This window comes from Plutella xylostella, chromosome 4, assembly GCF_932276165.1.
Source record: "Plutella xylostella chromosome 4, ilPluXylo3.1, whole genome shotgun sequence".
Lineage (NCBI taxonomy): Eukaryota > Metazoa > Arthropoda > Insecta > Lepidoptera > Plutellidae > Plutella > Plutella xylostella.
This window is the reverse complement of record NC_063984.1, coordinates 9,618,677-9,640,606: the sequence shown is the minus strand read 5'-3', so window position 1 is coordinate 9,640,606 and position 21,930 is coordinate 9,618,677. Positions and strand designations below refer to the sequence as shown.

Sequence of the window (21,930 nt, the reverse complement as noted above, 5' to 3'; positions counted from 1 at the left end):
ACCCGGTATAATTTTGATGTTAGAATACGTCAGAACAGACGAGCTTTTCTTGCTTCGGTGAATTTCATATTACAATCTAGATACGTACAGTAAGTATACATACATATCGCATGCTTAAAACCCATATGAAAACGTTTTAGACAGAAACTCCGGAAAACCAGCATAAAGACAAAGCTAAGCGTGAAAGGTAAGTACCTACTTGGTTTAAGAGCAATAGAATATCTCTATCTAGAGTGCCGAGTGTGGGTTTTGGAATAAAAGAGTAAACTATGAAAACTACAGTAGTTACGACTAGCATGGGTTTGATAGTTTGATGGAAACTATAAAAGTTTACGTTTTCTCGCATATAAAGTGGCGCATCGGGCGGAAAATAATATATTTTTGTAAGATGATTTATATTTACTATCGCATAATAATATATTGTAATATTTCCTCTAATTTAAATAAACTGTACAGAAACACATAAACATGCATGTACCTACCTATGATATTAATATTTTGACTAACAATTAAAATAAAAAAAAGATGATTTATAAATGCAGATGAGAAACAAATATTTACCCGGAGAATTGAACCCGAGATATTTTGTCATGTTTAGCTCCAATTTCGCCATAGTCGGTTAGATCGTAACCAGGGAATGGTTGATCAATTATTCGTCATCTCCATATTAAATTCTTGACAGATGTGTCAAAAGTCAAGCAATAATTTCTGGTTATGCTCTAACTCACTATGGCGAAATTGGCAATTAGTCGTCATAATAATTAAGTCAACAATTATCGAAAGAGAACTGAGCGTCTAGCAAGGGTTTTGCATTTCTTTCATTTTACATTACAATGAACGCATATTGTGTACAGCAATTAGGTATTTGTTTCTATTTACGTACGTTGGTTGAGGAAATTTAAACTTTTTCGTTAACGTAAACTAACAAAACTTACACTGTCGGTCGGCAACAAAGATGTCTTACACTGTACACTCAAACACCTTAGTAAATGTCAACAGTTATGGACAACTAGTCTCAGAATTGGCACTTGGCGTGGGTGGATCCGTTTACCTCTTCACGGAAACTGTAGTTTAGTTTTTATCATCTAATTAGGGAAGGAACCGCTTGTTACCAAAGACGTATACACAAACTGAGGTAGACGCGGCTTACAAAGCAAATCGTCACTCAAAACTTGGTCCGGTTATATACAATACTAAAACGAGACGGCAATCTCCAACATAAGTACGGAATTAGGAATTTACGGAAACGTTTTTTTTTGTTTTATTGTGTTATCAGTCAAAAGCTTCATGACATTTTCCGCTAGAGGCGTCTCTTTGTATGCGAAAACGTAAACATTTAAAATTTTCGACAAACTATCAAACCGGTACTAGACGTACAGTAAGAGCGAAATAAAGGTCTCAAATGACCACGTTGAATCACATAATTATCTACTTTTAGGGCATATGCGGCATACGTCTACCTCAGTTTGTATTATAAATCTTTGCACAACCTCATGGGCCGGACAGTAATCTACATGGAGGATGGGCCTAATTAATTGAATGTAGCGGGCTAATGTGTTTGCTCAGGCGTGGTGGCGGGGCCGATACTGATTCATCAGACTTTTGGGATTGGGAATATTTTCGACTGTATCGATAACATTTGTTAAATTATAATGCACGGTAGGAACAAGTCAGTTAGAGTCTGGCTATGCTAAATTTACAACGGGTAAAATATATGTATTTCTAATTATCAATCGATTAAAAATAAACTGTCCGTTGGTTTTTACATAGGTATATTTTTATAAATTACAACGACGCATTAACGACGAATTTAATTTCCCTAATAAACTTATTTGAGGGTTGCACTTGTATCTGTTGCAAGGAGTTTTTCCTTTTGTATCATGAAGTTTATTTTCCAGATATCACCAACTTATCTGTAACGAAGGTAAAATTGTGTCTTACTTCTTGTGCGAAGGCACTTCAACTGCAGCAGAGATGTAGCTTGTTTAAAATTATATTTTTAATCTTACTTGTGTATTTCTCCACGGCATCGTCTGTATTTGTAGGGATATTCTTTGAAATATACACTTTTATACGAAGGCATCACAAATCGCACAACCAGTTCACATCCACCACTTTCAAATTGCAAAATAAATAAAAACTAGTAACTATTTATTGTATTTATTATACATTTTGCTGCGCGCAACTTTACATAAGTACCAGGGAGTCATAGGATCAAGAAGACAGCTGTACGTTAGTAGGTGTTGAGCGCAACTCAGTCGACGGTTTGTGATGAGGCGCGTTATAAGCTGTTGTGTTGGGGTGCTAGGCTTCTATTTTTACTAAAGTCTTGACTCTTTGTAATTTATATGTATAAATCGTATCGTAATAGCAACTACTACTTAGAAAGAGAGAATATGTACCTACATGATTGAATTATGAATTAAAAAGCAGGTAGATAGTGGTGAAATAAAAAGTGAGATGTGTTGAAAACAGAAAAAAAAATCGGTCACACCCCATTTATAAAACTTAAAAGCAAGCCGTTACCTTCATAGGTTAGGCAAACTAAACTACAACTACTGATATCTACTCCACATTGGAATAGTCTGGTAGCTAAGTCTGGCAGTCACCCTTACGCTAGTATGAAATATATTCAAAGAATAATATATTTTCCTTACATTCCCTTTCGTCTTCGTCTTCGTTTCCAAAGCGATTTCTCGCGTCTAACTAGCGGCCCCTCTGGGCCCTACGGGCGGCGGTGACAACTTTGGAAACTCCTGACCTATATATCCCTAGAAGGTTACTCTATACTGACAAAAAACTAATGAACGAGAGCTGTCGTGCAATCGGCACGTTCACTACAATGAGATAGAGTTGTGGTTCGCGCTGCGGCCCTCCGAAACTTAGTTTTTCGTAATATAGGGTGACCCCTCTGAAGTAGCGACGGCTACGTTTCTAGCTTTCTTTGTTACGTTGGCACCACTGCTAGTGACTTTATTACGTCCGAATAAAGGTTGTTTTGCTTAGAATTTGCTACCAACTAAATGGTGCTACCTACTTGTAAACGTTACAAGTAGTGTTGCTTTGTGGTCGAAGGGCCTGTGCTTTTGGATACTTTTTCAGCTATTCGTAATTAAAAAAATTACGTCGTATTTACGAGTTAAGAAACAAAATCATTAGTAACATTTTGAGACCAACTTACTGTGGGTATCACACACAACTGGGACCGTAAACTTAAGCAGAACTTCAGTATGACTGCTCAAAGACTCAGACTTAGGTAGATTTTCTCAAATCAGAAATCGAGCGCGTCACATAATTGCACACAATTGCTATACCCAAACGGGTAGGCAGACGGGACTCGCCTGGTGACGGGCTTACGTCTATAATAACAAAATATGAATTTTAATGCAGAAAATTCTGCATACGCTGTTTCAGAAAGGTTAGCATCAACGATAAAAGCCATTTTCCTTACAATCTTGTTATCATGAACACGGAAGTTAAACGAGAGCAGGCTCCATGGGTATTACCTTCTTGGCTCATTATAGGAACGATTAAGCTAGCTAACGCAAAGTCCTGAAAAATACCACCCTGTATACATAATATGAACATGATTCTTTTATGTACCTACCTATAAAAATCCACGGAAGTAATTTTCATAACGTGAACGATGATAAATGTACCATTGCGATTACATCTTGCCAGTTTCCTACTTACAAGCATCCTTTTCATACTGAATTTCTGATTTATGCCCATACTTATTAAATTAATATATTAAACTTATACATAATACATACATAATAGTCGCGTCTTGCGGGGTAGGCATTTGCACCACCCACTTTCCACAAGTATTATATTTTGTACCAATTTGTAAGGTGCATTTATTAATGTATTTATATGCAATTTACCGAAAGTGTAATCGATCTTTATTAAATAATAGTAATTAATTCATTATAATTACCCTGCAGTTTTTGTAGCAGTTTAACGTCGGTGTTGTATCTGCGGACAAATGAAAAATACTGAATTAACGGAATTCATAATTTAAAAAAAATTATAAGCCAAAGAAAAAGTTTATTTCTAAGAGTAATAAGACCTGGTTTCTCATGATTCTGTTAGTTACAGTCTCAATCACGGATTCGCTGACGACGCGTTTAAGGATTAATACCCTTGTTAATTGGATGAGTCCCATGACGAAAATCTAACAGACCATTCATAAATCAAGCATTATGTGAATCATTCACTCACATTTCATTCAATATTCTGTCATATTCATTGAAATTGGTGTAGAGACTCTATAATGTCAAACAACCTCAAACAACCAAACTTTTTGGTTTTGAGGTTGCCATGGTTACTATTTCTATCGAGGTTGTTTTTTGACATCCGTCATTGAAAATAATATCATTACGCCATGCCCTTTGAAAAACAATACAACGAACTAGATGGAGTGTCAGTGCAAAAGAAAGGAATCAACAAATAACACCTCAATTTCTAAGTAAGGTCTTTTTTGAAATATTTTGTTAGAAGATTTTTCACTTAATTCAATAGTTCTCATGAAGTCATTAGGTTAAACTTCTTATATCTACCTCTGTGGTCTAGTGGTAGAAGCTCAGCTTCATCACCCAGGGATCCCGTGTTCGATTTCCAGGTAGGGCCATCAATTTGTGTTTCTATATTGCGGTTCCAAGTTAGGTTAGGACATTAAATTAAAACTTTTATCTCGGTTTGACAGTATATAAAACCCAGACAGTATTTCGCTTTATTTTTTATGTCACACAACATCTAGGTCGTATATTGTTTATCAAAGGCTCTGTTCATTTTTCCATCTTGAATTCTTGACAGATGTGTCAAAAGTGAACAACCCGTTGCCTGGTTACCGGTCTTAACCAAGTCTTAGCGGAACCCCACAGCAGCAATTAAGTTTATCACCCGATAAAGGGAGTTAACCCCTTGATTTAGCATGGTGGGACACTCACTAACCTTAACGGTTCATCATGTAACCAAACCGAGGTATTTTTAACCTAACAGAATGGTGTGAAATTAGGCCTAAGTATGTTTGTTGGAGGACTTTATTCAGTTTGTTACGTCATGTGATATAATTTTTTGGGAGCCAGAAGGGCTAGTACGGGGCGCAGTTAAGACGTGACAAAAGTTTTGCATCGCCCTCACTCACATCGCGCAGCCTCAAGAGTGAGCGCGACGGAGAACTTTTATCACGTCTTATTAGCGCCCCGTGCTACAGGGCCTGAGCATGTACGCCCTGAATGTTGGTACACCTAGAGGTACCTAACTACTTAATATTAAACAGGGAAATATACGCTTTTAGAAAGCAAAGGTTGTCGAGGACATATTTAAAAATATAAATGTTTACCTCGGTTCAGTATCTTATCCTGGGTATCCCAAAAAAATCCTCAGGGTATAAAAGGATGAAATAAGCAATGAATACTTTATTTCGCAGCCAACATTACCTGACGGTCGAATGGCGTAGTGGTTAGTGACCCTGACTGCTATGCTGAAGGTCCCGGGTTCGATTCCCGGCTGGGGCAGATATTTGTTTAAAGACAGATATTTGTACTCGGGTCTTGGGTGTTGATATTTATATTTAGTATCTATCTATCTATGTATTTGTGTAGATATATCAGCTGTCCGACACCCATAACACAGGTTCTGCCTAGCTTGGGGTCGGATGGCCGTGTGTGAGATGTCCCCACATATTTATTTATTTATTTATTTATACCTACCCATCTCTGAGCGTAAATACGAAGGAAAGACCGAAATACCGACATTGTTAGTTAAAATGTGCAGGTAATCTCTTTCGCCAGTCGGCGATACCACTAGAGCTGCACTTTTTTTTGTCACCAGAAGTGAGAAAGTTTCAAAATCATTATGAAAATACTGAAAATATCCCATTTTATCTATCCAATGATAGATGAGATGACAGTTTAATTTTATTTAGCAGAATTCTGGTCCATTTGTGTTAATTTCATATTATTTATCGCATCACGTTTTCCTGACACAAATGGATATTTATATGACTATATGTGTAGATATGTATGGTCATGACACGTGTACCGCAGTACCAACTGGTCAGGGTGAGTTATTGTGATTAAATTCTGATACAAATTATGTTATTACCTATACCAATGTTGAGATGAATGTGGGACGCCTCTTAGCTCATGAAGATGAGTGATATAAGTAGTTAAGGATTTTCCAAGGAAAATTACTAGTGAAAGTAAGTAAGTATGTATACAAAGTTTAACCTTTCAAGATCATATAAGTACTTAAAATAATATTATCTAATAAGAATGAAGCTGACTGCGGACTGTGTTTGTCACCGACACGCTAAGAACTTTTTTTCTAATACCTAGTTAGTTTAATAATTAAATAACGTATTGCAGCTAAGGATATTAATTTGATAATAATGCATTTACAAATTTCAGGACCAAAATTTCACTGACTAAGGTAGTTAGTGCGTTCCGACACCCACTTGCCTAATTTAATAAATAGTTCCCGAGGAATATGTTGTGAGGAGACTAAGATACGTGGCGGTGCAAGCCTCGTCAAAGGATTCTTTAGCTACCTTTGATAGCTGTTGGATAACCAACTATGTTGTACAGTTAAGTGTAACACTCTGGGTATTTTCATACACTCACAGGTAAAAAAAAAGTTCCAGTGACACATTATATGGAACGCCAATGGAAAAAAGTTAAAAGAAAAAGTTACGTGACCATCAAAGTTTCTATGGAAAATGATTTTTTTTCGCGAATTTTGACATTACGCTTTCATTACCTTGAATTTGTTGGCATATACCATGCTGCACACGTAGGTTACGGCTTAGTATACCCTTTTTGCAACATACCGAATAGCTACATGTTAGCAGTACAGTTTATGTGAGTCACGTAATGTACCAGAAACTTGCGACTAACTCAATTTCTCTTAACTGGGCAATCACTGGTTTATTACTTTCAGGTTCATATATTTTTTTATATTTCATGATAGTCTCCATATCTAGAAACTGACGAACAACTCTATCTTAAAAATATTCAATATAGTTTTAAAAGAAATACACGGGTCAAGCTAAATAAAACCGTTTAATATACGTAAATAATAGTAAATATAGTGTAGCAACTTAATGTATTTTTCTTTACCAAAAATGTTCTAGAATAATTGTTGATATTGTGCCTTTGCCTCCCCTATATATTTAGGTACGTGTCATAAAAAATCATAATTTTTGAGTTGTGCCTCTATTGGAGCGAAATCGTCACTGAAACTCACTCAGCGACTGATAGTTTGTGATATCGTTAACTGAAACGTTAGTTAAAAGTGTCTGCAAAGGTCAACTGTAGGCATTTAGGTAACGAGAAGGTCGCAGACATAATAAAATCGTAGCCTAGTTACCAACACGACCTGACAGGAACACTAATAAACTAGGTACCACCTATGTACCATCGGGGAAAGCCGTGCGGACCCGAAACTAAACGGCCTAAAACTAAACTATAAAGAATGTTACAAAAGTGGCATACTAAACTAAAATGGAGTAAATCCTAAACGACTTTTGGACATAGAGGGAAATTTGAAAATGGCCGCTTCTGGCGCAATCGACGTTAGCTTTTATGTATAATCTGGTCACTGGCTACTGGGAGCTGGGTTCTTAAATTAGAATTAGCATTGATAGGACGTTAAACGTGCCTGTTTTGGAAAAAACGCTTTCGACCTGAAGTTATGATTTTTTTTCGCGGGGCTATAGAGCTTCCACTATTGTATTTTTGACGTTTCCTTATGTCTGGTGAGTAAAGTTGATTTTCCTTTGCAGTCATCAAATATGTATGAGATTTCGAATGTCAAAAAACCAATAATATAATGGACAGAGTATAGTTGGCCTGACACTTCACCTAAGGTAAGATTTAGGTAAGCTATCGGCCGATTCTCCGATAGTACCTACGTGCGTGTCGTTTGTTGTGAAAGACATCGTAGCTGTAATAGGTGCTTAGAATGGAATTTAAGTCTTACAATGCACAACTTTATAAAGCTAGTTTTTTTCCTCTATGTAATAAGCAGTAAGTAGGGCTGTTTTTTGTAAACACGTCTTGCTAGGCCATACTTAAACATCCATATATCTACACCATATACCGACACCTACATAACATAACCTAGTATTAGATTGTTCAGTGATTGCAGGGCCGATTAGATTTCATCAAAGCTGAGATGGATATCGATTGGCGAAGCCATAATTGCTATGTGTAGTGAAAACTACGTGACACTGACTCGATTACTGTACCAGGCACCTCATGCGATTATGGAGTGGACACTCAAAGGTTGTGGTCTAACGGATTCTACAAAGTGATGCATAGATCGATATAGGTACAGGAGGTCCGTGAAAGTATGGATCTAACGAAAGGAGGCTTTCTGAACTCTTTTCTTCAACTTTTAAGTTGTCAATAAATTTCAGTTAGTTTTACAATGGTCACATAAAGGTTTTTTCACATAAAGGTGGTTCACAATATTTCTAAAGTATGATATAGAACAACAATTATTTAAAAAGGGCTTCTGTGTTACCCCTTTTCATTTGATACATCGTTTTATTGACTCCCTATTAAATGTACTAAATCAATCCTACCCGTACCCATATTTGGGCCAATAACTGAGAATTTCCACCATGTACAAAGTCAAATCCTCTTTTAACGAGTGAACTCCTTCGTTTGCGATCCTGTTTAATATTGTAGTAACTCGAGCCTTAAAAACAGCTGTAAAATTTCAGTACTACTCGTTTAATACACTGCCGCTGTGGAAAGCGAGTAAGAAGTGAATATACAAAAAGTAAGGTGTGCGACTAGGTATACTAGTTATTAAAATTAATACATAATTATGAAAATTGCTGCTAGACTTACTCAAGAAAAACAAAATTGAATTATTAAAATGATTACGAAAGTCAACAACATTAATTCAATCCTAACTAATATTATAAATGCGAAAGTAACTGTGTCTGTCTGTTACTCTTTCACGCCAAAACTACTGAACGGATTTAAATGAAATTTGGTATACATATGGTCTAGACCCTGAGAAAGAACATAGGATATTTTTTATCCCGGAATTCCTACGGGAAAACTTTTTAAGGCGAAGTGAAGCTCGCGGGAACAGCTAGTAAGGAATAAAACTGAAAAAAATGCTAGCATCTCGTATTGCTCCTTCTATAGTGTGTTTCATTTAGATTTTGGTTTAGCCGCAATTAACTTTCGCTTAGCAGTAGCTGTAAGTACCTTTAAATTAAAAAAAATATATACAATCAGGCTTGTTGGATCTGACAGTACCTGTCAAAGGCAAGTTAATAAACCTGTCACATTTTGACAGGTATTTAAAGCGGATGTTCCGGAAATTAAACAAGAAATGTTAAATAATTGTAGCTATCATAATTTTTCATGAACCCTTCGGACATGAATAAATCCTTTTAAGATTTGTGTGGGTCTGGGGTACCCACGAAATTGGATTTGTTTTTAGCTATACCTCATACATATCTATCTATGTATTCAAACCTCGGTAGCTATTTACCTCCACGATTTCATACAAAGATACATAGTACATATAAAGTTGTCTGTACCTATGTACGTTCGCTTAGATCTTTAAAACTACATAACGGATATAAAAATGGAGGTGATTTAAGGTACAGTTTTATATATAGTAGAAGGTAAATATTATGAATAATATGGGCTGTTTGAGGTTATTCTGTACATTCATATAACGTAGGTACTTACTCACAATTCCTTCCATTTTACCTTTTAGTTAAGAGTGTTGGTGACAAACACAAATCTCTAACGATATTATTTTGGTTTGGTTCTGTTATTAAATTATGAGTACAAAAGTGTAGATAATATAATTAAAATAGATAGTAATCAGTAAATAAACTTACTCAATTCATGGCGTAAATAATCATGAAATTCAAGGACGTAGTTTCACTATTATTAGTAGCACTGACATAACGTTAATAAAAACTCTCTAAAACACCTCCGTTGTATATTTAACTAGCACTCATCCTAAGACAATGACACAAAATCTACGAGACTGACACATATAAAACACTATTATTTTCTAATTCACTAAATTCTGAAGCACGATATTACTACACTAAAACGTTCAATTTCATTCACTAAAACGGATATTTTTTAGTTTAAGGTGAGTTAAATTTCGCGCGGGGTGAATGTAGCCAGCATGTCCACTCGGCATCGGCAGTGAGTGTGTAGCGGTAGGGTGAATGCGCCTGTAGCCGGCCCCACGCATGCGCGGTTCAGTTGTCATCTCGCATTGTTTATATGCCGGCAAGCTAACCACAAGGGACGATATCCCAGATGCTTTTGATGAGAAACAAAAATACGGAATTGAAATGCGAAAAAAATACGCTGAAATTTTAATGAACTTGCGATATCGTGTTTTGTTTCACACGCTTCGCAGCTTCTTTTCACTTTTACCTTTCTTGGTGTGAAAGTCAAATGGCTTTTCATTATCAGAATTGGCTGGAACATAGAAAATCAATTAACTTCACACTGTTTATTTAAAAATAGGGACCAACATAAAGTTTGAAGAAAACACCGCGATAGATACCTGCCAAAGGTATACCTTAACTCAATTTGTACGATTGTAAGTGCTACGTGCTGAGTTTTAAATCCAAATGAACATGTACCTATCTCTTACAAATTACAAATAAAAAAGATGTATAGACCTACAAATATTAGGGAGAGCAGTTTTATTCGAGTCATGTATTTTGTCGAGACGGTGAACGCCCTCTGGTGTCTGCTCCGTTGAAGAATCGGAATCGCATTGCTTTTACTGAATTTCAGGTGTCATCTCATAAACATTTATGAGCGTTTACACTGGGCCGCAAGTCTGCTAAATTTTAGAGATGTCAATTGGATGTAACACGACTCACGAGGAAATTTTTATCATATTTGGCAGTTATTTAGTAGGAAAATATATAATTTCCTCGTGTTTAATTACAATTGATATGCTGTTGACATCTATAAAATTTAGCAAATTTGCAGCCCTTTTCTGTAGTTTTATAGTCGCTAGCGCAAGGCTTTGTAAAGGCCTCCCCATACTTATTCCACACGTCTCTATTGTCGACCACCTGATACCAATCCAGCAAAAATCTGTCCAGGTCGTCCCGCCATCTCCGCCTAGGTCTACCTGGGCGCCTTCACCCGTCATAAATTAAACAATTAGTTAGGATCGATTTCCGTTTTCATGACTATTATACATAATTATAGATGGACTGTAAAGTATTTTATAAACATTAGTTGCCACTATACTTAGTACACAGGTTTCGAACTCCTGCCACTGCCCGCACTTTAATTTGTACTCAAATTTACCCTGTGCGTTTGTTTGAGGCGAACGAACTGCTATAACTTTACAAATTAACATAAAGAGATTTGTGGAGTTTGGTGAACACTATGCTAGCGATAAAATAAATGTAAGTAGGGTACTTAGAGGTGGACTTTAGAAGAATAGTTTTGTTATTGTCATTCATAACTTTTCTGAAGGCATTAATTTTTTAAATTTAACGATGGCAATTTCTAAAATTCTTTATGAAAAATTGAGTCTATGGTATTTGTTAAATAAATCGACAACATTCCAGTTTGTATACATATAGGTATGTTGCTACATTTTAATTTAGCTCCCCCTGCAAGCAAGGAAACCAGTGAGTGTATGTAATTAAATTAGTGAGATGTTTGTTATTTAAATCTCCTGGTTCTTTGTGGAAGCCGTATCTAATAAGTACCTACCTAAGCATTTTGTTCTAAGAGAGTAGGTTGTTTAGTAGAGATTGCTTTAGAAAATTTAAGCATAGTTTTTTTGTATAGGTACTCGTAAGGTTAAAAAACTATGCTTAAATTTTCTGTTCCGATTATTGTATACTTACATACAAAGATTTATAAGTAAGTAGGTACTTACCTATTTGGGCAGTTCTTCTTTTTAACCTACATAACTTAGTCTCCATCAGTTGTGAAGAAAAAATCATGAGTTTTTCAAATATTTATTTATTTATTTATATTTCAGCGTGCATTGTACTAAAAACACAACGGCTGTGCACGTTTACAAAAATATAAATTTATATTTTTGTATTTAAAATTACGTTACAGAGTGGTAAATCCGCGTGACAGAGGTGTATTTCATACGAATCTTGGCTGTCTCCCGCCACTTCATCCTGCGCATATTTGATAATGTTACAAAAATTATATATGACGACATAAAATATAAAAAATTATTTAAACTCCAGAAGACATTACCTATTTAGTAAAATAAAATATATATTTTTAAATGATTTCAGAAATATTTTAAAAAAAATTTGAAAATTTGTCTCTTACTACCTAATGTTTTAGTAGTTACATTCTGTCACGTAGGTTGCCATTTAAAATATTTGTTTGAGCCACTCGTCCTTATTGCCATCGATCAGAGTTTAGGTCTCCTTTTCCCCTTGGTAAGATTTCCCCTTTGAGATCCAGACACCGCGTATCGGCCACCCGCAAAGTGTGACAGGAGGTGCGTGTGTTTATTCGGCGACAGCTTCGTCACGTAGGTAATTGTTAAAATAAAATACAATTAAATTATTATTTTGTTATTTACTCATTGGTACTAACAATTACTTTGCAATCAACATGTGAATATTACACTTTATGTTACTGTTTAAATGCTAATCGACTTTGCAACACATTTTACCCCTCTGTCACACGACAAATCTGTCACATTCTTACGAAACACTCCAACCTGAGGAAATTCATCAAAGAAAAATTGAAGAGAAACTACACGTTTTGGTTAAAGTAAGAAGCGAAAGGAACGTCCAATACACTTGCGCTGCATTAATAAAAAGTTTCGTTTGTGAAAAAGGTAATTTCGTGCTATTGTTCTCAAGAACAGACGATGAATGTGGTAGACTGTTTAATATGGTGGAGAATGATTTATCGGATGTTTGATGATAACATTAAAGTCCTTCCAGCTTCTAAGGCAATTAAAAAAGGAAAGAGTATTTTTTTCAAGTTCTAAGAGCCACTGCTGTATTTTCGAAATATGGCTGGTTAAAACTTTAACAAATTACGTAATTTTCCATTAAGTTACTTAAATTTTAGGTTGCCGAAAATATTATTTGTGCAGATAAACACTATTTTATGTACTTGGAACAAATTTGTCCTTTAAGTTCCTGAAATACGGATATTTCACTCTCCAGAGGTTCTCAAGTGTGATTTCATTAGTTATACTAACAATAAAGATATATCCAGTAATTTTTTTGACTAACTTGAAACCATAATGATTTATAAGTAAGTTACTAAATTATTATTTTTAAATAAAACTGTTTTATTCCAAAACGCTGCCGCATATTTAATAGAATAACAACTATGTCACATCGTTTACCACTCTGTAACGATTGGTGTCTCCTGGTAGTCAACTTATTTTTGGTCGTTTATATGTTCTGTTATAAATAGTGCAATTTTTGAAAAATCATATTAAATTTAGTCATTGATGTTAACGTCTATGCTGTTAATTTTTGACTGTAATTAGTAGCGAAAAAATATTTATAGCAAAAACAAGCTTCATTTTAGCTGAAATTGTGACAGAGTGGTAATAACTACTTAATAAATATTTTGTTATTACTAAAAATCCATTCCTTCATATGTTTTCTAAAATGGTATTTTATTTATTAACGTATCAAAAAAGTTTCATTTTAATCGACGAAGACTATTTCGATTAAAAAAAATAAAAGATTCTGTGACGAAGGTGTAATTTTCTTTGCCTTATCCACGTATTATGTTCTGAAAATCTTGAAAAAATACTTAAACTTCGCGGCCAACCACCTTTTTCGATAGAATAGAAATGTAGCTATCATAAAAAATATAAGAGTTCACCAAAAAGCTAAAGTAATTTTTTTCAAATTCGGGATAATTTTTTATCCATTATGTAGGTTAAAAAGAAGAACTGCCCATTTAATGTTACTTATATATAATAATAAAGCTGAGTTTTCATTATGTGAGCTCGCACGGGCCGAGTGTCTTCATACTCATCTCGTGATCGGATCGCAAGTCATATGACTCGGATGTTGCTCTATTCTCATACGAGCGTACTCGGACCAACCATTATACTTTTATCGTGAAATAGTTACATTGAAGCGGAAGGCTGACTCTGAAACTGAGCCATTGTTACATTTCCACCCACATTTAGCTCTTGCCAAAATATGATTTCTGTCGTAGGCTTAAAGCCTATTGTTAAGTGAAATACGTTATGATAGATTTGCCCCACTTGGCACACAGCCAACGGTTCAATGACCGGCGTTTCGAGTCGAGATGTAAACAAATAGGGGAGGTTCTCAATAAGGGCTCTTTCACACTCCCGGATTGAGGTGGTGCTATTTTAATTAACATAGGTATTATTTACACCGGTGCCGGTGCATAAATATAACGTAACTCAGAAATCCGATAGAAGTTTGTGATTGTATCTAAACAAATAAGTGAGTGTTCAAGACAAAGTTTGTTAAAGTTAAATCCATAATCTATGTATTCTTCACGTATGTATTCAAGTTGCCTTAGCCTTAGTACCTACTGGCACGTCATGCAACAAATTGACATAATGGCATTAACACCCACACAAACATAAGGGACCGTTTTCCTCTATTTTTATTGCCATTTACCGGGACTTCTGTGCTTCTGCTTCCGTCCCGCGTCCATTAATTCCCGACAATGCTTCAGGTAGGTTATGTATAGGCAGGTCATGCAAAGCTGGCATAAAAAACGGCGGCCCCGGCTTACTCATAGAATTATGTAGTTTTGATTAGGCAATTCCTTTAAATTATTAAAAATGCCTTAAATAGCTTTATGAAATTAACCAAGTATATTATGATCGCCATTTTTTACAAAACAACGCATTCATTTCGTCATAATATTTCCGATGAGAAATAGCCCCAATTTTTTTAAACATTTAAATAAAATTGTGTAAAAAATATTAACGTTTTAAGTTGGTAATATTCTAATGCGTTGTTAAATTTAGGTACATCCATGTTGCAGAAGGCGTCACTAAACTAGCCTTTTCCGTTTAGGAGTAATTTTGAGTAGTGTAACTGGAACTTTTTATTAGAAAAATAATGCAGTGGCACAGACTCTTTTCTGTTGTCAAAGCCAGTGGCACTAGTTTCACTCGCCTCTATGTCTGCTGTCAAAACCACTGTTCCACGAGTCAGCTTTGTGTGGTCGGACTGCACGGCAGATTGTCGCGGTTCCGAGCGAGACTGCGCGCCGCTCCGCTATCGATCCGCGCCGAACGTTCGCCGATGTGCGCAAGTGTGGATGCGCCTTTACAATACTATTACTGTACTATTTGTTCCTCATTACCATTAGTAGTAAATGATCATTAGAAAAACTTAATAACCTTAACTCAATATCTTCTTTTTTAAAATAAACATTCAAATCCATCCATTACACATTCGCAACTCGGATGAGATAATTTTGGAATATAATAACGTTTTATGCGATAGAGGTTGTCGAAACAGCTATCCTGAAACTGAAAGTACAAAACACCAAGAAATACCTACATAATATTATTTTCTATCTCGGGACAAAGCTGAAGAATTTAATACTTTCACGAGATATCGTCTGAAACGATCGTTTCAGACTTTTTCAGCAAATTCCATAGAGACTATCAAGAATTCCTTTCCTACATCGGTGTTGTAATTCAGAACAAAAGAGTCGGCTAGGTTATCCGTACAGACTCGTCTAGGCTCGCCTAGGGCACAATGTGCGATAGGCCTAGAGCTGTAGTCTGTACACTACAACTTTAAAAAACTAGTTAGAAAACATATAGCTGTAGGTGCCTTATTGTATATTCACTCAGTACCTAATAAGGGCACAATTCAAAAATTTATGCGATTTCGTTTTTATAAGAGAAACACACAAAATAAAAAATCCTACTAGAAGTTTGATCTCTTAAATTTCAAATCTCAGCTTTTTGAGTTATGCTCCTATATTTATAGCAGTTAAGTTGTATTGCATACAGTATTCAGATTTTTGAAGTGGTAAATTGGATGTGTGTGTGGAATGATTACTGGACTTGGTTCCGGGATCACTGACCTAGCTTTCGGATGTTGCTCTCAACTTTCGCGGAAATGTGAATTTTCCGTCTGCTTTCTATTCTATTCTTAGACACTGGTGATGATTTTCAACCTAAATATAGCTGCGTTGAGCAAGGGAGGATGTAAAGCTGCGTACAGACCGGCCAAACGAACGCCAACGGGTTTCGTTGACCTTCGTTGCTGCAATCTGCCCCTGTATACGAGTATGTATGATAAATATCCATCGTTGGGCGATTGTTGGGCTGGTCTGTACGTAGCTTTACCAAAGCGGAGCGACTCCCTACGTGCAATTGGTTCCTGTATAAAATCAAGCAATAACAATGTCTAGACAACAAAGCTTGTCGAGATTCGCGCGTTAATCCTGCGGAGGTAGTGTCTATAAAGGAACCTTACCTACATAATATATTCCAAAAAAATATGAATGTCCAAATAAAGAATATTGATTCTCCCTCTTTTCTAACCCTTTCGGCCTCAGCTCATTTATATGTAATTTGATATTGAGAGGTAGCTATTTTTCACAGATAAAATGCATTTGAATCAGGTAGGTCAAGTCTATTTCCGCTAGATGTTTCCATTTCCACTGAGCGGCGACCTTTGCAAATGATGTCTATAGTATATATATTATATATGTACCTATATACAAGGGTAGAATTCCAATGCGAAGCCAGTTCATTGCAACATCTAATTTATGAATAAGTAATATTTTCAGCAGACGAATGTCTGAAATTATATTTTGTATAGCGAAAATTATAGACTTCGCTCTCTTTATTTATTAGCAAATGTGCAGTGGTGCACGCTATAGTTGGAAATCCATTTTAGGCCTTTGTATCATACTATAAAATAATTGGCTACTGACATCTAAATATAATGTGTATATTCCATTCCTTGATATTATGTAGAATAGAGAAGATGAATAATAAAGCTACAAGCTTCGGCTTGGCTTTCAACTATATACTTTTAATGTTTTTCGGTATAGGTACCTAATTTAGCTGTATGGTTTTTTTTATGATGAAATAAGTAAAAATGACAACCGACCACACATCACACAAGGTGAATACCTGAAAAATGTATAAACTCAGCTCTCTTGGGAAGACGTATTTTGCACTTTTTACGGTTCTTAATAATTCTTACGAATAACGAAGTTCTTACGAATTCGAACTCAATAACTCATTAACCAGAGGCATAGCCCTATACAAAGGTTTTTTAATGAGTCGTTAATGAGGTCAACTGTCTGGTTTTGCCGAAAACAAACAACGCTACAGACAAAATACAAGGTATGTCTGTATCTATGACGTCTTACTCAAATAATGGTGTGACTATGATTTTCAAGTTTGCATTTTCCTTTTTAGGACTGACCCAACCCTTTTCTGATTAACTTATCTCACTTTGTCTTATCCATAACTTGACCATTAGAGCAATGTGTTTCACCATGTTAGGCCTACGCTGCAATATTAAGTTTTGTGAAACAATAACTTTCAACATGGAATAGTTTTATTTCATAGGCTTCATTATGTTAGGTTCTAGTTCAGTGTCGTTCGCTATAGCTCTATCGACTCTCACTTTTATTTCGTCGGAAATCGTTGAAGGGTAAGTCAGTGCCTATGTTTATTTAATTAGATCAGTGGTAATAAATAAAAGTTTCCGAATGTTTTTACACTCTACCAGACTAAATTAATATTTATCATATTCCTTTACAGATCTCGCCCAGTCCTTCAAAGAACAATTGAATCTCTGTTCTCCGAACGCTCCGAGACAGTCTACCCCGACGCTTGCAAATGGTTGCGCTCGTCCCCTCGGCAGACCAAGATCTGCAACCGTGACCCTGGCCTGGAGGAAACTATCGACGTCGCGAAGAACCAAGCCATCTCTTCTTGCGAGGACGCCTTTAGATACGACAAGTGGAACTGCTCATTAGTGTTCAACAACAAACCCAAAAGGAACATCTTCAATAAAATCTACAGGGAAACCGCATTTGTTTTTGCGTTGACAGCCGCCTCTCTATCGCACGCGGTCGCTAAAGGATGCGCCTCGGGATCGCTCGTCAAATGTTCATGTTTGAACAACTTCGGAAAGAACACCGTCAAGGAATGGAAGACAGCAGGCTGCGGAGACGACTTCAGGTATGGGAAGCGGATCACACGGAACTTTCTAGACTTCAAGCATGCCGGGAACGACCAAATAGCGGATACTTTGAAGCAGAATGTGTTGGTGGGCGTGGAGGCAGTTGGGGAGCAGCTGAGAGAAGTGTGCAAGTGTCATGGGTTCTCCGGTTCTTGCACGACCAAGACCTGTTGGAAGCGACTGCCGCCATTCAGCTCTGCCATGGGCCTGCTGAAGAAGCAATACCACCACGCGGTGAAGAAAAAGATAGTAAACTATACGACGAAGAGAGCTATTACGCCGAAGGTCAGGAAGAGAATAAGAAAGGATAGGAAGAGCTTAGTGTACTTACAGAAGACGCCAAATCTCTGTGTGAGTACAGTAGGCAGGCCGTGTAGAGACAGACAGAACTGCGCCACCCTGTGTTGTGGCCGAGGCTACAATAAGTACCAGAGAGCTGTGGACTCTCGGTGTAATTGTAAAATGCTAAATTGCTGTTTTGTTAAATGTGACACGTGTAGAGAGAACGTGGATTTTTATGTGTGTAAGTAAAATGTTATGCTGCTAGGCTGCTACCTCACTTGACTATTCGTATGTGAGTATTTGCCTAAACTTCTATTGCCTATATTTGCCAAAAAGGCCACTTATAGGCAAATACGGCAATAAGTTTGGCGAATATACTGACCACACATGGAAGTTTGGTAAATACGCAAATCTTAATTGCCAAGTGAGGCAGCAGCATTAATAAGTGTGTCGTAAAGGTATGTTCATAGACTAATGTGTATTAGTCTATGGTATGTTGGATGCAGGCTGTGATATTAGACATGTTATGTTAAGATAAGATGTAAACTTGAAGTAAACCGACTAGTGAGTATTCCCTATCTAGGTGCATAGATGTGGCTGAAATAATACATGAACGGTCCGTTGAGGTAGAGGTCTATATTTATCTGCCTATGCCTACCCATCTCCCATCTGGGAGATAAGTAGATTCAATAAAATGTGGTGAGTTGTAATGGCTGTTGGAATTGGATTGATGTGTATTATGAGTAATAATAATAAAAATAAGAACGGTGGTACAAGCTTAGCAATCGTGTTTCATTGGTCTATTTTAGCTACTGCTAACTGCTGAAACTTTAACCAAAGCCGCTTTTTCCTAACTTTAACTTACCTAAATGAACCTAAGTGCCAATTTCTCCATAGTCGGTTATCTAACCGACAGGGATTGATTTATAAATTAAACGTCATCTCCATATAAAATTCATGACAGGATGTGTCAAAAGTTAACCACTACTCCCTGGTTATGCTCTAACCGAGAATGGAGAAATTGGCACTAAAGCACAAAATGAGATTTAACATAATGAAATGTATAAGCAAAACAATACTAATTTATACCTATTTGTAAACAATGAAGAAAACAAGTTGTTTATTGTTTTTAATTTTATAAATTATTCTTTTGTAATTTTAGTAAAAAGCGCCATCTGTGGTCGAGTAGTAAAACATATATCTATTATTTTATAATGTTATACATTATTCTTTTATAATTTCAGTTAAAGCGCCATCTTTGGTCGAGTAGCAAAACTACTACAGTAATGAATTACCTTGTTAATATTTTAAGCGAGGCAGGTATTATAGCTAGTACACTTTTTTTATAATAGATGGCAGTGGCTAAATTTGTTTAATTTTAATAACATAGATGGCTCTGTCTATAACTCCTAATTAGTGTTTCCTCAACCGGGATACATAGGCATAGGTAGTTTTATACCATTAACACGTTAAACGTATATTAGGTACATACTTACACATTCAAAAATCATTGATAAAAACAGTAAGTAAACATTTATTTTATAGACTTGGAATGGCTGTTTGAGCCATAAACGTTTGCCTGAAAGCAAGCAGAAAAAGAAATTAAGAAACAAAAGAAGATCGGTTTTTGGCGGCATCGGAAAATGTTGCTAAAATTAAGATTGCTGACTATGAAAATAACATAAAGTGCGGCGCGTAAATAAATGCATTGTTACTTAGTGATTTTGTTACATTGTACGGACTTTGAAAATTACGGATTTAATAACTGAAAGAGCGGTGCGGGTTTTAGCAGAAAGTTGAACTATGCAAAGATGAATAAGGGATAATAAGGGTGAGTTTGGTATGATTTATTAATGTTATTATTGTAAAGTGTATTTGTAAACATGTGAAAAGACGGCCACTTAACCGGGACATACATACAGTGGGCCTACGAATAATTAAAAATACGTATTATAAATTATAACATCAAAATATCAAAAACTATATAAGTACCTACTTAGTACTTATACTAGGTACTTACACTGAAATAAAAAATACTTACTTAAAAAAATGCTAGCAAGCTAGGGGCATAGAATAGTATAGTGCCCTATCAATATGAAACTCAAACTCAAACTCAAACTCAAATCTTTTATTCGTGTACACAGGTAAATTCAGATCTAATACAATTATCAGTAGGTACATTCCATGTACTGCTTATTCATTAAGCATACGAACATATTGAATTGCTCAATGGCTCATGCTAAATAACAAAAATGCATGCAAATACACAAATCAATTAATTAGGGTAACGTAACGTACCTAGGGACATTTTCGACTACCCCAACTTTGAATGAAGCTATCGCAGCGTACAACTAAGATATTAATGTGAAATTTTCTTTATTCGGTAGGATATATAATCTATTATCACTAGTATTTGTGCTAAAGCTTTAGTGTGGCCAGATTTTATTAAATTAAGATAAAAGTAAAAATGCTTGTTTTGACCCAAGGTACGTTACACGTTTGTACCTTGGGACACTGTTTCCTATAGCTTTGTACTATGGAAAATGCAAACTTCTAAATAACGCCTTATATCTCTGTTCTTATTGATTTACTGCATCTCTCTTCTGTCTAGTTTCACTCTGGCACTAATAAGAACAGAGATATAAGGCGTTATTTAGATGTTTGCATTTTCCATAGTACAAAGACATAGAAAACAGTGTCCCAAGGTACAAATTTAATCGTGTCCCAAGGTACAAAAAAGCAATATTTAACCAAAATTTAAATATCTTTATTTTTAATTAATAGGAATCTTTCAGATAATTGCCATGTCATAAAATTAAATAACTGAAAAGTTATACGTGACATCCATGTCTTTATTTTGAGCATGCCTCAATGAGATAAAGCAACACAAAAAACTATACAAAAGCTACTTTTGACTCCAAAAAACTTCATATTGTCTTCACCACACACTCGATGCTGGTATGATCACGAGACTCACTAGTTTTGCCAAGCGAGTAAAATACTATGCCTAGGGTAGAATTTTAATGTGTTTATTTAGCCGGTTTTTAAAATACAATCAATGTCCCGAGGTACAAGCGTCCCAAGGTACGTTACGTTACCCTACATATTTTATAAGTACATTGAAATTTAAATTAGTCAGGTAGGTATACAAATACATACAAGATAATATTAATTATGTTAGAAATGTCATTTATTATAGTGTTCTGTCGTCAAAAAAGTCGGTTATTGTTAGGGTTTCGTTTTTCCCGACCTTTTTCTGTTCCCGGGAAACGGGAATTATTTCGAAGATTTCCCGGGAATTCCCGGGAAACGGGAATTTATTTTAAATGCTTGGTTTTGCTATTTTCGGGTATTAAAAGTCTATAAAATAGTCTATTAAAACTCTTACAATTAAATCAAATATACTTTTATCACTCGTATAGGTAGAAAAAAGCAACAGTCAAATAAATTAAAAA

The 21,930-nt window shown here is 35.7% G+C and overlaps 2 protein-coding genes across 7 annotated transcripts in view; one reads left to right on the top strand and one right to left on the bottom strand.

The window, feature by feature from the left end:
• Window positions 1-10,189, bottom strand: part of LOC105397912 (sodium bicarbonate cotransporter 3) — a 42,079-nt gene extending 31,890 nt beyond the window's left edge. For 4 of the 6 annotated variants that reach the window (XM_038121209.2, XM_048631191.1, XM_048631208.1 and 1 more), the window contains exon 1: window positions 2,010-2,243. In XM_038121209.2, the coding sequence (XP_037977137.2) occupies window positions 2,010-2,083 (74 nt within the window). In that variant the 5' untranslated portion in view covers window positions 2,084-2,243. Of the gene's footprint in view, window positions 1-935; window positions 1,028-2,009; window positions 2,244-3,937; window positions 3,976-9,877 lie in introns of those variants that run through there. The other 2 variants (XM_048631196.1, XM_048631201.1) reach the window with 2 other exon arrangements.
• A 7,301-nt stretch (window positions 10,190-17,490) lies between these two features.
• On the top strand, window positions 17,491-19,213 carry LOC105397537 (protein Wnt-4). Its single transcript, XM_011569561.3, has 2 exons — window positions 17,491-17,659; window positions 17,770-19,213. The coding sequence occupies exons 1-2, from the start codon at window positions 17,583-17,585 to the stop codon at window positions 18,722-18,724; spliced, it is 1,032 nt and encodes a 343-aa protein (XP_011567863.3). The 5' UTR covers window positions 17,491-17,582; the 3' UTR covers window positions 18,725-19,213.
• The last annotated feature ends 2,717 nt before the right edge of the window (window positions 19,214-21,930 follow it).